The sequence below is a fragment of the Hemitrygon akajei genome, chromosome 8, assembly GCF_048418815.1.
Source record: "Hemitrygon akajei chromosome 8, sHemAka1.3, whole genome shotgun sequence".
Taxonomy (NCBI): Eukaryota; Metazoa; Chordata; class Chondrichthyes; order Myliobatiformes; family Dasyatidae; genus Hemitrygon; species Hemitrygon akajei.
In genome coordinates this window covers 164735188-164750878 of record NC_133131.1, presented here as the reverse complement: position 1 = coordinate 164750878, position 15691 = coordinate 164735188, and the positions used below count along the sequence as shown (strand labels likewise).

The 15691-nt window shown below is 42.1% G+C and overlaps 1 protein-coding gene across 1 annotated transcript in view; it reads right to left on the bottom strand.

Moving 5' to 3' along the window:
- Nucleotides 1–15691, bottom strand: part of LOC140732393 (WD repeat-containing protein 48) — a 95009-nt gene that overhangs the window by 1792 nt on the left and 77526 nt on the right. Inside the window, exons 15-18 of the mRNA XM_073054979.1 lie at nucleotides 13076–13181; nucleotides 11952–12039; nucleotides 6111–6187; nucleotides 2682–2874 (exon numbers count right to left, since the gene is read on the bottom strand). Of these exons, the coding sequence (XP_072911080.1) occupies nucleotides 2682–2874; nucleotides 6111–6187; nucleotides 11952–12039; nucleotides 13076–13181 (464 nt within the window). The remainder of the gene's footprint in view (nucleotides 1–2681; nucleotides 2875–6110; nucleotides 6188–11951; nucleotides 12040–13075; nucleotides 13182–15691) is intronic.

Genomic DNA, 15691 nt, shown 5'->3' with positions numbered 1-15691 from the left:
CTTGTATTACCTCAATGCACTGTTGTAATGAACTGATCTGTTTAGATAGCATGCAAAACAAAGTTTCCCATTGTAACTTTCACTGCGACAATAATAAATCAATTTACCAATTTAGTTAGAAGAGCTACTGACTGCCAAATCGTAAATCTGGTTCAATTCTAATCACCAGTGCTGTCTTTGTGGAATTTTCATGTTCTCCCTGTGACTGTGGGTTTCCTCCATGTGCTCCAGCTTCCACCCACATGCCATGATCTGGAGACTGGTAGGTTAAACTGGCCAATGCAAAATTAGTCCTAATATAGTTAAGTGGCAGAATTTGTGATGGGAATGTGGGAAGAGCAGGTTATAGGGAATCCACGTCACATGCCGGTGATAATAAACCTGATTCTGATTCTGACTAGAGGGTGTGGAAGGAGAAATGTTCTGTGAATCAGCTAAATGATAATGTCATAAGGACCTATGGAAAATCACCAGTTAAACCACAAGCACCAAAGAAGGTGTCCAGTGACTGATGGGTGAACTCCCAACTTCTCATGAGAAACAGCAACAACATTTCTATGGAGCAACTTGAAAAAGCAACGGCCTCAGAGCCCTTCACACAATGAATTCCTTTATCCAGGCAAAATATATGACCATCTTGTGTTAACAATGATCAAATGAAACTATTTTGTAATTTTAGGTGACAAAAGAGGGCAAGCAAACCTCAATCAACTTTGAAATTTTTAAACTACATCTGATTCACAGAAGTGTGCAAATGGACTTCTGGTATGGGTGTTGCTTAAGGCCTGGGTGCCAGGCAAATCACCTCCTCCTCAAATCAACAAGACAAAGGAGATGGGTATTGACTTCAGGAGAACCCGTACCACTAGCACCCCTTTTACACATTGGCAGCACAGCAGTGGAAAATGCAAACAGTTTTAAACTCCTGGGAGTGCACACTTCAAGGTCCCAGAACACATTCTATACAATCAGGAAAGCTTACCAACATTTCTACTCTTTGAACATGCTAAAGAGAGCTGGATTATGCACATCTACAGTCACGTCATTCTACTGATGTAGAAAGCATCCTAACACGTGGCATGGAAGCTTACGGGTTAGTGAAAAGCTTCACCATGCCAGTGACCTCGGTTCAATTCCCACTGCCGTCTACAAGGAGTTTGTAGATTTTCCCTGGGACCGCATGGATTTCCTTCAGGTGCCCCAGTGTACTCCAACATTCCAAAAACTTATGGGTTAGTAAGTGACTGGGTGGTGCAGGCTCATTTGGCTGTGCTGTGCCTCTAAATAAAATAAAAATAACACAGACATGAGGTAACGTTGTAGCTCTATAAAGACAGTTAGACAGTTCTAATTGCCTCATTATTGGAAGGATGTGGAAACTTTAGAGTGTGCAGAGGAGATTTACTCGAACAGGTTGAATGAGTTAGGGCTTTTCTCATTGAGGAGGAGGAGTGACTTAATAGAGGTGTATAACATGATAAAAGGCACAGGTAAAGTGGGCAACACAAGCTTTTTTTCCAGGTCAGAAATAGCTGATACAACAGGGCAAAACTTTAAGATATTGACAGGAAAGTATAGAGGGATATCAGAGGTGGCTTTTTTTTACACTGAGTGTGGTAGGTGTGTGACAGCGGTGGCTGTAGAGGAAGATACCGTAGGGACATTTAAGAGACTCTTAAATAGGCATATGGATGAAAGGAAAACAGAGGGCTATGTGGGAAGGAAGGATTAGATCGACCTTGGAATAGGTTCTTCTGGTAAGATGGAGGCACGCCTGGAAACAGCAGCATCTCTGGGCCCAATCAAAAGTGTAATTGTTCATCCTTTACGTCAATTTCAGGATCGCAAGACACTGCTGGTTACCAAAACATCGAGTACTGCATGCAGATCTACCTCACTAGCAAGTTGCAGGATAGCGATGCGCACCGTGTTGCAGTTTGCTTCAGCCAGGAACTTGATGCGTGATCCAACAGATGGTGCAGCTGATTGTCTCAGACATTTTATTGGGATTGCCAGACCTTTTTAGACACTGATAATGTACAATACTGAGAGTCTGATTCACTGGTTCATTGGCGAGACAAACAGCAGGGGAGCTGCGTGGCCACCTGTTGCAGCCACCAAGGCAGGAGATGCTGGGTCTGGCTGTGCGCTGCTCAGTTCAGTGCTGGGTTGGGGGCTGAATCCTCATGCCAGTGCTGCCCTCCAGTGAAAGCCAAATTGGATTGAGTTCATCCGCAGCTGCACTGCACTATATGAGGAACTGCTGTGGGCTGGTCTTGCAGAAACTTGGCTCCAGGACAACATCTATGCACCATTAATCAACAGGCCATGACACTCAGGGCTATTTTATTATATTATTAGTATCATCTTTTGTAACTGTGTGCTTTTCTTTTATCATAGTTATATGTGCTTTGTGCTGTGTGTGACTGTTGGTCCTGTGTTTTCACCTGTCCCCAGAGGATCACTTTAGTTTGGCCATATTCATGTGTGTGGTTGAATTAAACTTGAACTTGTTAAAGGCTAGGCACAGCATCGTGCGTCAAAGGGCCTGTACTATGCTGTAACGTTCTAGATTCTATATTATAAATATCTGCAATACATCTTTCACCAATGATCTGCAGGAGCCCATGAACTCAACTAGCAATGAAGCATGGTCAACAGCTGACACTAGGCAAACTAACCTGATCTTGACAAAGAAGTTCAATCTTCTCCTCGGCGAGCACTGCAATATCTTCCTCCTTGTCCTGTTCTCCAGGTTTCTCATTGTTTGAAGAGCTTGTTGTTTGTGACTCATTATCCAGGTTGATGATCTTCTCATAAACATGCTCCATCACTTTTCGAACCTGTAGCATATCACTGGCCGATAAACGATCCCTATAAACATGGTTAAAAGTGTCACATTCGCAGGTTGCTCTCAATGCAGCTAGTAAGCAGTGCACAACAGGTAACAAATCAAGAGCTGCTACAAAAGGAAATGAAATCTAAAATAAAAGCAAGGCTAAATTTATAGAGGTACCTAAAAAAATAAAGAATATTTAACAACTTGGGTCCTAGAGTCATCACAGCTCACCTCGTGATGACGGCACCAAGGTAGCCTATCGGTTAGTGCGATACTATTACAAGGAGCAGATAGGGAGGCAGATTCTGGAACAGTGCAATAATAATAAGGTTGTTATGACTGGAGGTTTTAAACTTTCCTAATATGGACTGGCATCTCTTTAGAACAAGGGTGGAGTTTATTAGGTGTGTTCAGGAAGATTTCCTTACGCAATATGTAGATAAGACAGCTAGAGGAGAGGCTGTATTGGGAATTGTACCTGGTATTGGGCGGGAGGTGCAGCTGCCAGATACCTCGTCAGATGTCAGATCACTCAGTGCCAGAGCATTTTGGAGGTAATGATCACAACCCTGTCTCTTTTACTGTAGTGCTGGGGAGGGATAGGAGCAGACAATTTGGGAAAACATTTAATTGGGTAATTGGGGTAGGGGGAAATATGTTATCAGGCAGGAACTTAGGAACATAAGTTGACAGCAGATGTTCTCAGCGAAATGCACTGCCGGTGATGGTGGAAGCAGATACAATGGGGTCTTTTAAGCGCCTCTTGGGTAGGTACATGAAGCTTAGAGAAATAGAGGGCTATGCAATAAGGAAATTCTAGGCGGTTTCTAGAGTAGGTTACATGGTCAGCACAACATTGTAGGCCAAAGGGCCTGTAATGTGCTGTAGATTTCTAGGTTCCAGGTTCTAACTTGGGACATTCTGGAGTTTGGAGTTCAATTTCAGCATCGTCTGTAAGGAATTTGTATGTTCTCCTCATAAACCACGTGGGTGTTCTCCAAGTACTCCAGTTTCCTCCCACAGTTCAAAGACGTATGGGTTAGTAAGTTAATTGGTCATTGTAAATTGTCCTGTGATGGGCTAGGGTTAAATAGGTGGGTGGGTTGCTGGCTGGCACATATTGTTGGCCTGTTCCATGCTGGTTCTCTAAATAAATAAATAATTTGAAACTACTCAGGCATTTTTAGTTTTAGGTGTCACTGCACCTACTGCTGTTGTTTTATTCCTTAAACAATCACACTCACGTTAAAAGCTCCTAATGTACTTAACTGTTGCATTTTTTTAAATACTGAAAGAAATCTACAACAATGGCCTGAAATGTGCCTAGCTGCTCCCCCCAGCCACCTACTGTCACCAGGGGTGTTGCTTCCCTGCGTAGAAGGTTCTGAACTTTAAGATTCTGAAAGTATCTTAAACTTTAATAATTTAAGATACTTTAATTATTATACACCTGTATAACAATCTCAACCTATGCACCATTAGAATTAAAAAGAAGGGATTCAGTGGAGCATCAGATTCTTCCTGTTACTGAATTCCTTGCTTTTAAATAAGAATACCATGGTAAATAATTCATTGCGCCTTCAAGGGCAGCACAGTCTCATAGTGGTGAGTGTATCGCTTTACAGTGCTAGCGATTAGGGCTTGATTCCCACTGCTGCCTGCAAGGAGTTAGTATTTTCTCCCCATGACCACATAGGTTTCCTCCTGGAACTCTGGTTCCCTTTTAACTCTAATAGAACAGAATTGCACAAGTTTTTGCATCAAGACGTGAATCAAGAGAGGGTGAATTCAATCTTCTTTGCTCTTGTTTGCCAATCACACCGGTGGCAACGCAAACAGATTTGGTACAAATATAAATGGGCAATAAACAAAGTTTATTAACGTTGCTTGTACCTTGAGCTAACAATACAGATTTAAGTTGACCATGGTCAGCCTGACGCAGTCTCATAGTGGTTAGTGTAACACTTTACTGCGCTAGCGATTAGGGTTCAATTCCCACTGCCGATTAGAAATATAATCGTCATCTTCAGTGCCGTGTCGTGCGATCTGGGCGATCATGGTTTATCCATGATCTTGGCAAATTTTTCTACAGAAGAGATTTGCCATTGCCTTTATCTGAGGAGTGTCTTTACAAGATGGGTGACCCCAGCCATTATAAATACTCTTCACAGACTGCCTGCCTGGTGTCAGTGGTCACATAACCAGGACCTGTGATGTGCAGCAGCTGCTTGTACGACCATCCACCACCTGCTCCCTTGGCTTCACGTGACCCAGATCAGTGCGTGGGGGGGGGGGGGGGGAGTAAGCAGGTGCTACACCTTGCCCAAGGGTGACCTGCAGGCTAGTGAAGGGAAAGAACACCTTACACCTCCTTTGGTAGAGATTTATCTCCACTTCAATTTAATCCTGAAGCTTCTAATAATCCTGATTTGATCAATTTTTAAGTCTCAAAGTGCACCACTGTTTTATAAAATCAGATGTAAACACACAAATGTGATAGTATTTCTAAACTGCTGCTGGTCTTTCTAGGTGGAACTTGGCAGGGCACATCCCTGACGTACGGTATAAGCTCAGCACAATGAACCCAGATATTAAGAAGATTTTGTTCTTAGGATCAGTATTCAATTCACACAAGAAATGTTATAGTGAAGGTGTTCAAGGGAGCCGCTGACGATCACTGAAATCAGAATTAGCAGCTCAGTACATATGCAGAGAAATAATCAGGAGCTAAAATATTCTGCTATGTGCATTTTACTTGGATTTCACTGTATAAAATGGAATAATAATCCCCTCAGAAATGTTTTAGAAAGATACTTGTAGTTTAAAAAGTCAGTACTTCAAAGAGAAAGCTTAACTACTTTATCAAGGCAACTAATGTCTGGGCAATAAATGTGGTTTTGACTGTGATGTTCACATCTCCAAGATTAGCCGTAAGTAAAGCCTCATTGTATATTTCTAATCAAGCTATAATAGTCATATTAAACATTGCAGGAACAACATAGGATCAAGTTAAGTAGGTACTTATACTAGTTTTCCAATTGGTACTGTATTACATTACAAATCACATCTCTTTGATATCTTAAACACAATGCTCGCTGCAAGAACCCAACGGTCTAAGACTCTCTTATGCTGAATACCTCTCATGTATATGTGGTCCAAAGAACAAAAGGACTAAAGAGGGAGTTGTTCTCCACACCAACGCAGGGTCAGATTAGCTGCTGCGGGGAAATAATTGTCATTCAGAAGATCTCTTTCATTTCAATCTACTTACTTCTTAAGTGTTTTTGCTCCCGAAGAAGAATGAGGCTGGAGGTAGAATGGGATTTTATTGAATTTCGGCATGTTCTTCTGAAAAAGGAGAGTCAAGAATAGTAAGGTGCAAATTGCCTACAGCCACTGCGTTAATAAAGAACTTGGTGCCAGTAACCAATACCCAAAGTAAATTTATTATCAAAGTACATACATGACACCATATACAACCCTTATTTTCCTGTGGGGATTACAGTAAATACAAAGAAACAGCAGAATCAATGAAAAACAACATACAGAGACTGACAACCCATGTGCTGAAGAAAACACAGTGCAAAAGTAAAAAGAATATCAAAAGAAAAATAATAGATAAGTAATGAATAATAATGAGAATACGAGTTGTAGACTCCTTGAAAGCAAATCCATAGGTTGTGGAATCAGTTCACTGTTGGGGTGAGTGAAGTAATCCACTCTGGATCAGTAGCCTGATGGTTGAAGGGCAACAGTAACCAATATTATTTACTATCCAATACGATTTATTAGAGCAGGCAAGTAGTATTCCTTTTTTTGCTAAAACTTAAATTAAAATGACCACCACCAGATTTTCCATTAATTTCACTCCACTGTTTAAGAAAGGGAGAAGGCACTCAAAAAGCTGATAGTCTTAAGGGTACATGAGTCACCCAGACTAGATGAACTGCACCTTAGGGTTCTGAAAGAGGTAGCGGTGGAGGCATTAGTAATGATCTTTACAAAATCATTGGCCTCTAGCATAGTGCCAGAGGACTGGAAAAATGCAGATGTCACTCCACTCTTTAAGAAAGGAGGAAGGTAGCAGATAGGAAATTATAACCCGGTCTGCCTGACCTCAGTGGTGGTGAAGATGTTAAGGATGGGGTGATGGAGTACTTGGTGACACAGAACAAGATACGATAAAGTCAACATGGTTTTGTTAAGGAAAATCTTGCCTGACGAACCTGTTGAAATTCTTTGAGAAGATTACAGGTAGGATAGATAAAGGGGATACAGTGGATGTTGTATATTTGGACTTTCAGAAGGCCTTTGACAAGGTGCCACACATGAGGCTACTTACCAAGTTAAGAGCCCATGGCTTTACAGAAAAGTTACTGGCATGGTTAGTGCAATGGCTGATTGGTAGGAGACAGCAAGTGGGAATAAGAGGATCATTTTCTGGTCGGCTGCTAGTGACTAGTGGTGTTCTGCAGGAGTTGGTGTCGGGACCACTTCTTTTCATGTTGTATATCAATGATATAGATGATGGAATAGATAGCTTTGTTAACATAGAAAATCTACAGCACAATACAGGCCCTTCGGCCCACAATGTTGTGCCAAACATGTACTTACTTCAGAAATTACCAAGAGTTACCCATAGCCCTCTATTTTTCTAAGCTCCATGTACCTATCCAGGAGTCTCTTAAAAGCCTCTGACTATCCACACGATCAATGCTTCTCATTATCTTATATACCTCATTCAGGTCACCTCTCATCCTCCGTCACTCCAAGGAGAAAACGCCAAGTTCACTCAACTTATTCTCATAAGTCATGCTCCCCAATCCAGGCAACATCCTTGTAAATCTCCTCTGCACCCTTTCTATAGTTTCCACATCCTTCCTGTAGTGAGGTGACCAGAACTGAGCACAGTACTCCAAGAGGGGTCTGACCAGGGTCCTATATAGCTGCAATATTACCTCTCAGCTCTTAAACTCAATACCACGATTGATGAAGGCCAAAGCACCGTATGCCTTCTTAACCACAGAGTCAACCTGCGTAGCAGCTTTGAGTGGCCTATGGACTCTGACCCCAAGATCCCTCTGATCCTCCACACTGCCAAGAGTCTTACTAATGATACTATATTCTGTCATCATATTTGATCTACCAAAATGAACCACCTCACACTTGTCTGGGTTGAACTCCAACTACCACTTCTCAGCCCAGTTTTGCAACATATCAATGTCCCGCTGTAACCTCTGACAGTCCTCAATACTATCCACAACTCCCCCAACCTTTGTGTCATCAGCAATTTTACTAACCCATCCCTCCACTTCCTTATCCAGATCATTTATAAAAATCATGAAGAGAAGGGGTCCCAGAACAGCTCCACTGACCTCCATGCCGAATAGGATCCATCTACAAACTCTTCACCCTTTGCCTTCCATGGGCAAACAAATTCTGGATCCACAAAGCCAAGTCCCCTTGGCTCCTTACTTTTTAAGCCTTGCATGGGGTACCTTATCAAATGCCGTGCTGAAATCCATATACACTACATCTACGGCTCTACCTTCATCATTGTGTTTCGTCACATCCTCAAAAAATTCAATCAGGCTCGTAAGGCACAACCTGCCCTTGACAAAGCCATGCTGACTACTCCTAATCATATTATACCTCTCCAGATGTTCATAAATCCTGCTTCTCAGGATCTTCTCCATCAACTTACTAACCACTGAAGTTCGTCCTAGTGACTTATCCAACTTGATGCCTTCCCAAAGCTCCAGCACATACTCTTTCTTAATGTCTATATGCTCCAAGGTTTTCAGTCCGCTGTAAATCATCCTTACAATCACCAAGGTCCTTTTCCATAGTGAATACTGAAGCAAAGTATTCATTAAGCATCTCTGCTATCTCTTCTGGTTCCATACACATTTTTTCACTGTCACATTTGATTGGTCCTATTCTCTACGTCTTATCCTCTCGCTCTTCACATACTTGTATAATGCCTTGGGGTTTTCCTTAATCCTGTTTACCAAGGCCTTCTCATGGCCCCTTCTGGCTCTTCTAACTTCATTTTAAGCTCCTTCCTGCTAGCCTTATAATCTTCTAGATCTTTATCACTACCTAGTTTTTTTGAACTTTTCATAAGCTTTTCTTTTCTTCTTGACTAGATTTTCAACAGCCTTTGTACACCACGGTTCCTGTACCCTACCATCCTTTCCCTGTCTCAATGGAACATATCTATGCAGAACTCCACGCAAATATCCCCTGAATAATTGCCACATTTCTGCCATACATTTCCCTGAGATGATCTGTTCCCAATTTATGCTTCCAAGTTCCTGCCTGATGGCTTCATATTCCCCCTACTCCAAATAAGAGCTTTCCTAATTTGTCTGTTCCTATCCTTCTCCAATGTGATTTGTAAAGGAGATGGAATTGTGATCACTATCTCCAAAACGCTCTCCCATTGAGAGATCTGACACCTGACCAGGTTCATTTCCCAATACCAGATCAAGTACAGCCTCTCCTCTTGTAGGCTTATCTACATATTGTGTCAGGAAACCTTCTTGAACACACCTAACAAACTCCACCCCATCTAAACCCCTTGCTTTTGGGAGATGCCAATCAATATTGGGGAAATTAAAATCTCCCACCATGACAACCCTGTTATTGTTACACTTCTCCAGAATCTGTCCTCCTATCTGCTCCTCGATGTCCCTGTTACTATTGGGTGGTCTATAAAAAAACACCCAATTGAGTTATTGACCCCTTCCTGTTCCTAACACCCACAAAGACTCAGCAGATAATCCTTCCAAGACTTCCTCCTTTTCTGCAGCCGTGACACTATCTCTGATCAGCAGTGCCACATCCCCACCTCTTTTGTCTCCCTCCCTGTCTTGTTGCCAAGTTTGCAGATGAAACAAAGATTGGTGGAGGGGCAGGTAGTGTGGAGGAAACAGGTAGGCTGCAGAAGGACTTAGAAAGATTAGGAGAGTGGGCAAGAAAGTGCCAAATGAACTATAATGCTGGGAAATGCATGGTCACGCACTTTGGTAGAAGAAATAAATACGCAGCCTATTTTCTAAATAGGGACAAAATCTAAAAATCTGAGATGCAAAGGGACTTGGGAGACCTTGTACAAAACACCCTGAAGGTGGTGAGGAAGACAAATGCAATGTTAGCATTCATTTCAAAAGGTCTTGAATTTGAGAGCAGGGATGTGATGCTGAGGCTTCACCTTGAGTACTGTGAACAGTTTTGGGCCCCTCATCTTAGGAAAGATATGCTGGCTTTGGAAAGGGTCCAGAGGAGGTTCACAAGGATGATTCCAGGAATGAAAGAGTTATCATACAAGGAACGTTTGATGGCTCTGGGCCTGTAGTTGCTGGAATTCAGAAGGATGAGGGGGGATCTCATTGAAACCTTTCGAAAGTTGAAAGGATTAGACAGAGTAGATCTGGAAAGGATGTTTCCCATGGTGGGAGAGTCTTGGACAAGAGGGCACAGTTTCAGGATAGAGGGACGTTTACTCAAAACAGAGATGCGGAGAAATTTCTTTAGCCACAGGATGGTGAATTTGTTGCCACATGCAGCTGTGGAGGCCAGGCCGTTGGGTGTATTTAAGGCACAGATTGTTAGGTTCTTGATTGGACATGGCATCAAAGGTTAAGGGGAGAAGGCAGAAAAATGAGGTTGAGGAGGAGAAAAAAGTGTCAGCTATGATTATATGGCGGAGCAGACTCGATGGGTCAAATGGCCTAATTCTGCTCCTATGTCTTATGGTCTTATCTCTGCCTTTCATAATTTTAAAACCTTTTAATTGGGTCTCTCTCCACATTGGTGCACTTGGGAGAGAAACCCAAGGTCATCCAGCCTGGAGTGAGTGCAAAGGAGATTCACCAGATGTTACTTGGATTAGGTTCTTTATTATGGAGAGAGTGGGGGGGGGGGGGGGTGGAATGTGTAGTCAAAATCTTTACCCTGTGAAAGGATATCAAAAACAAGGTACCATATGTTAAAGTGAGAGGAAAGAATTTTTAAGGGGGATCTGAGGACACAGACAAACACACAGATTGTCTAAGATCTGGAATATACTACCTAAGGTGGTGGTGCAATCAGATGCAATTACTCTATTTAGGAGGTATCTGGGCAGACACTTCAACAGGTAAGGCATTATGGACACAGTTCTAATGTAGGCAAATGGGATTAGTATAGATGGGCAAGAAAGATTAGTTTTATTTGTCACATATACATTGAACCATATAGTGAAATCTGTTGTTTAGTATCAAATCAAATCAACGAGGTTTGTGCTGGGCAGCCTGCAAGTGTCGCCACGCTTCCAGCGTCAACTCGCTAACCGTAAACCTTTGGATTGTGGGTACCTGGAGGAAAGCCATGCAGTCATGGGGATTACGAATGGAAATTCAGCCCCAATCAGTGATTGCTGCCACTGTGAAGTGATGTGCTAATTGTTTTGCTACCGTGTTAACCCACACTCCAAGGCTGGTCAAAGAGCCACTTTTAGTGCTGTACAACGCTATGATCCCATGACCTTGACTAAAGGGAGCCCAAGTTAGTTCTTATCTAGTGAACTTCAGGCAAGGGCAGGATATGATGCTCTTCACAGTCAACAGCCTAGACCAGAGGTTCCCAACTTGGGGTCCACAGACCCCTCAGTTAATGGTAGGCATCCATGGCATAAAAAAAGATTGGGAACCCTGGTCTAGACTATAAGGAGGCATCAAAGAGTGAGGTCTCTGTAGAACCAGATATTTCACAAAAAGTACAAATGCTAATTTTTTTCATGATCGTGGAAATGTGGGTGATTTAACAAGGCACTCATGCCTACGGAGTGATTACTGTTTTGTTCTTGACTTAAAGACCTTGCATTCAAAAGGAAGGTTTAAAACAAAAGTCTTTAGCAATATTCACTCAGAAGTTGGATTCCAGTTTCTGATCATGTGTGGTACTGTTGCTGAACTCAGGAATTTGGAATAAAAATCAGGTTTTGTTCAAGGTGAGATCAATAAGGTATAGTTAAACCAAGTTCCACAATGAAAGAGTCCTGAAAATACAACCACTGTCCAATGGCACCAGGAACAGGAGGGCGAATGGAATCAGATGAATCACTTACGTCCACGGTGATGTCGATAACCCACTGAGGCACCGTTTCATTCAGGAGCATGGATTCTGTTTCACCTCCTGCATCTCGGCACAAAAGCCTGCAAAGAATAACTTTGTAAAATACCATCGCCTTTTCTGGCTGACTAAAGAATAGGGGACAGGTAAAGTGGTTGGAACACGTACAGTAACTGATGATGGAGAATTCCATATATTGCAACGTGCCCTTGCGTCTGCAGTGGGCCTTATAATAGTGCAAGAAGTCACAGACAGAGAGAGCAGAGAGGGAGTGGGATGGTGGCATGAGCTGACAGGCAACTAAAAGGTCCAGATTCCTCCTGCAGACAGTGTAGGTGCACCAAGAGGACACTGAGATTGTGTTTGGTTTCTTCAATGTAGAGGCCACACTGTGAACCTCTAATGTAGTGAACTAGACTGGAAGAAGTGCAAGTGATTTGCTCTTTTACCTGGAAAAGCTCTTTAAGTTCCTGGTTGGTGGGTAGAGATGAATGGTAGGAAGGTGTGGAAGAAAAGATTAGGAGTCACAAAGGGCGGGGAAGGATATATGCGTCTGGTGGTGGGATCTTGCTGGAGCTGGCAGAAATAACTAAGAACGATCCACAGAATACAAATCTGGTGGGAGGAAGGAGAGCTGTCTTTAAGAGGTATTCTGCAGATGCTGGAAACCCACACAAGACTTGCATTTTGCTCTGTACAAGAGTCGAGGGAGTGAGAGCAGAAGTGTGGGAAATAGACGATATGCGGTTAAGAGCTCTGTCCATTATGGTGGAGGGACAGACGTGTTAGGGAAGAAGGAAGACATCCAATTACAGCCCACTAGGTTACTCTAATGTGATGGAAACTATCATCTATGGTGCCACCATGTAACATTCTTCACCCTCTTGATGTTTAATTTGGGTTCTGCCAGTGCCACTCAGTTCTTAAAGCCATAGTGCAAAAACAGACAATAAAAAGAGTAAATTCCAGATGCGGTGAGTTGATGTATATTCAATTATACATAATTAGCATTTTGTAGATGGTAAAGCGACCTAGTTAATTGAAAAATGCAGATGCAAAACCCTGGGTTTAGATCACTTTTGCCCAGAAGGACCAGAATACAGGGGTATTATACAACACCTGAATAGTGTGCGACCTCCTGCTTCACCAAATATGACCGGAGTGTGTGGCGGCACTTGGAAATATCCATTGCCTTTCTGAATTCTGCTCTCTTGCTCACCATTAACTATAAAGGAAAAACAAGATTTTTAACTTTCTCCAAAATTCAGTCTTAAAAGCTAATTGTTTTACAAAGTTTGAACACTACCTGAATATAACAAAATTATGTTCATTGATGGATTATTTCACAGTTTGAAGGAGTTCTGTGACTGCTTCTGAAAATGAGATGATCTATCACAGGGGTTTCCAACCTTTTTTATGCCATAGCCCAATATCATTAAACAAGGAGTCTACGTACCCCAGGTTTGGAAACCATGGTCTATCAGAATCCTAATGCAGGCAGACAAATAGGCAAATTCTGTTGTCATTTCCATTATAACAACCCTATAAAGATTGTAGGGATTTGAAAGCTCCTTTGAAAGCAAAGGAGAGCTAGCTAAATTCGACCAACAGAAACAATGGACACAAACTCGATTAATTTTAAGTCCTGTGTTTGATAGTTTTATTGTAGGGATGTCAGACCAGGACTATTAGAACGAAACCATTAACAAAAATCTCACTGAATGGAGGAATCAACTCCATCCAGGGACTGAAAGACTATGAGAACATGACTTATAAGAATAATGACAGGTCATCTCACCCTTGAGAGTACAGGAGCTGTCAATAAGTAATTTTTGCCTCATTCCCATTGCTTTCCCTACAGGTGGATCTTTGGACATCTTAAACTGGAGTATATGAAATTATTCAACATTTACAGTGTTCTAGAGCAGAACGTCCCAAAGATTTACAACCATCAGAAGAATTACCTTTGTATGTATTTTAAATGGAGGACCTCATATACCTGCTGCTGCGGTATGCCTCCACAAGAGGAAAAGGGCCTCATATTATCTACCCTGTTAGGCCCCCTTCTGAACTTGTATGTTTCACTAGAAGATTTCTCATTTTTGCTAATTATTTAAAATATTACAGCTGCATAGGAAGTTGCTGAGATTGCACCTGGACTATTACATATGTTCTGGTCAGCAAATCGTAGGAACCATATGATTAATCTAGAGAGAGCGCAGAGAAGATGCACAAAGATTTACAACCCTCAGAAGAAATCCCTTTGCACGCGTTTTAAAAGGAGGAGAGAGCTGTTTTTGGAGGGCTTGAGTAATGAGGAGAGATGGTAAAATAGGACAACGAAGGCAGAGTAGTGACTTTCCAGAAGCTTATTAGATCATGAGGGGAACAGAATAGGTGGATTACAGTCTTTTTCACAGGGCAGTGGAGTCTACAACTAGGCGGTATAGTTTTTAGGTGAGAGGGGAAAGATTTATAGGGGACCTGTGGGGAAAATTTATTTTTGAACTGAAGCTGTTGGGAATATAAAACGAGCTGCCAGAGGATGTGGTACAGGTGCGGATAATCACTAACATTTGAAAGACATTTGGACAGGTATGGAGATAGGAAAGATCTTGTGCAGGGGTTTCCAACCTTTTTTAATGTCATGAAGCCTTACCATTAACTGAAGGGTCCAAAGACCTCAGGTTGGGAAACTCTAGAGAGGGATATGGCCCAAACATTCACACAAATGGGACTAGACAGGAGGCATTGTGATCGGCACAAATGAGTTAGGGCATAGGAACTGATTCCATGCTGTTTGACTCTATAAAACACCAGCTTTAAAACTGAGCTGATAGCCACAGCTTTTTTTGTGAAAACTTTCTAACATTTCTATATTTAAAAGCTTTTATAATTTTTGGAGGGGAACTGCAACAATGTGACTGACAGCAGAATTTTGCCAATTACCTTTTTAACTCCTTAATATTGTCTGAAATTAGGTGTTGTATTTCACACCCATACAGAAGCCCATTTAGGGGCCATGCTTCTTTGGAAAAGTAATGGCAAGATCCATTAATGCCAATGACATCAGGTGCTGGCAGTAACTTATGCTAGCAATCGGGTCTGAACATACAGCATTCAGAAGATTGAACTAACTGACAGCTCAGGCAAGCATTCTGCTCAGGTAATACTGCAAACCAGAAAACTTAAGAGGACAAGAAAAACAGAAACAAGAAATGCAGAATTTTAGGACAAATCCATCAATGAAGGAAATAAAAACTCACATGTGTAAACTTTTGACTGTTGGTTTAAGAATAAAGAGCAAAACCTAAAAGTGTTTTAGGCCAGTCTATCCCGGGGTGTGGAGTGTGGGGGGAGGGAGGGAGAGGGAGTGAGAGAGTGAGAATGAGAGTGAGAGAGTGAGAGAGTGAGAGAGTGAGAGAGTGAGAGAGTGAGAGAGTGAGAGAGTGAGAGAGAGAGAGAGAGAGAGAGAGAGAGAGAGAGAGAGAGAGAGAGAGAGAGAGAGAGAGAGAGAGAGAATGTGTGAGAGTGAGAGCGAGAGATAGCGCGTGTGTGTGGAAGGGATGAAAGGGGCTTGTTTTGCTGTTGTTGCTTCTGTGGTTCTGCCGAATATGATGGGGCAGACTACGTTAGTGACAGACTGTGTGATGATAATTGCGGGCTGCCCCCAGCACAGCTTTGTTAACGCAAATGATACTTTACACTGATGTACATGTAATAAATAAATATGAA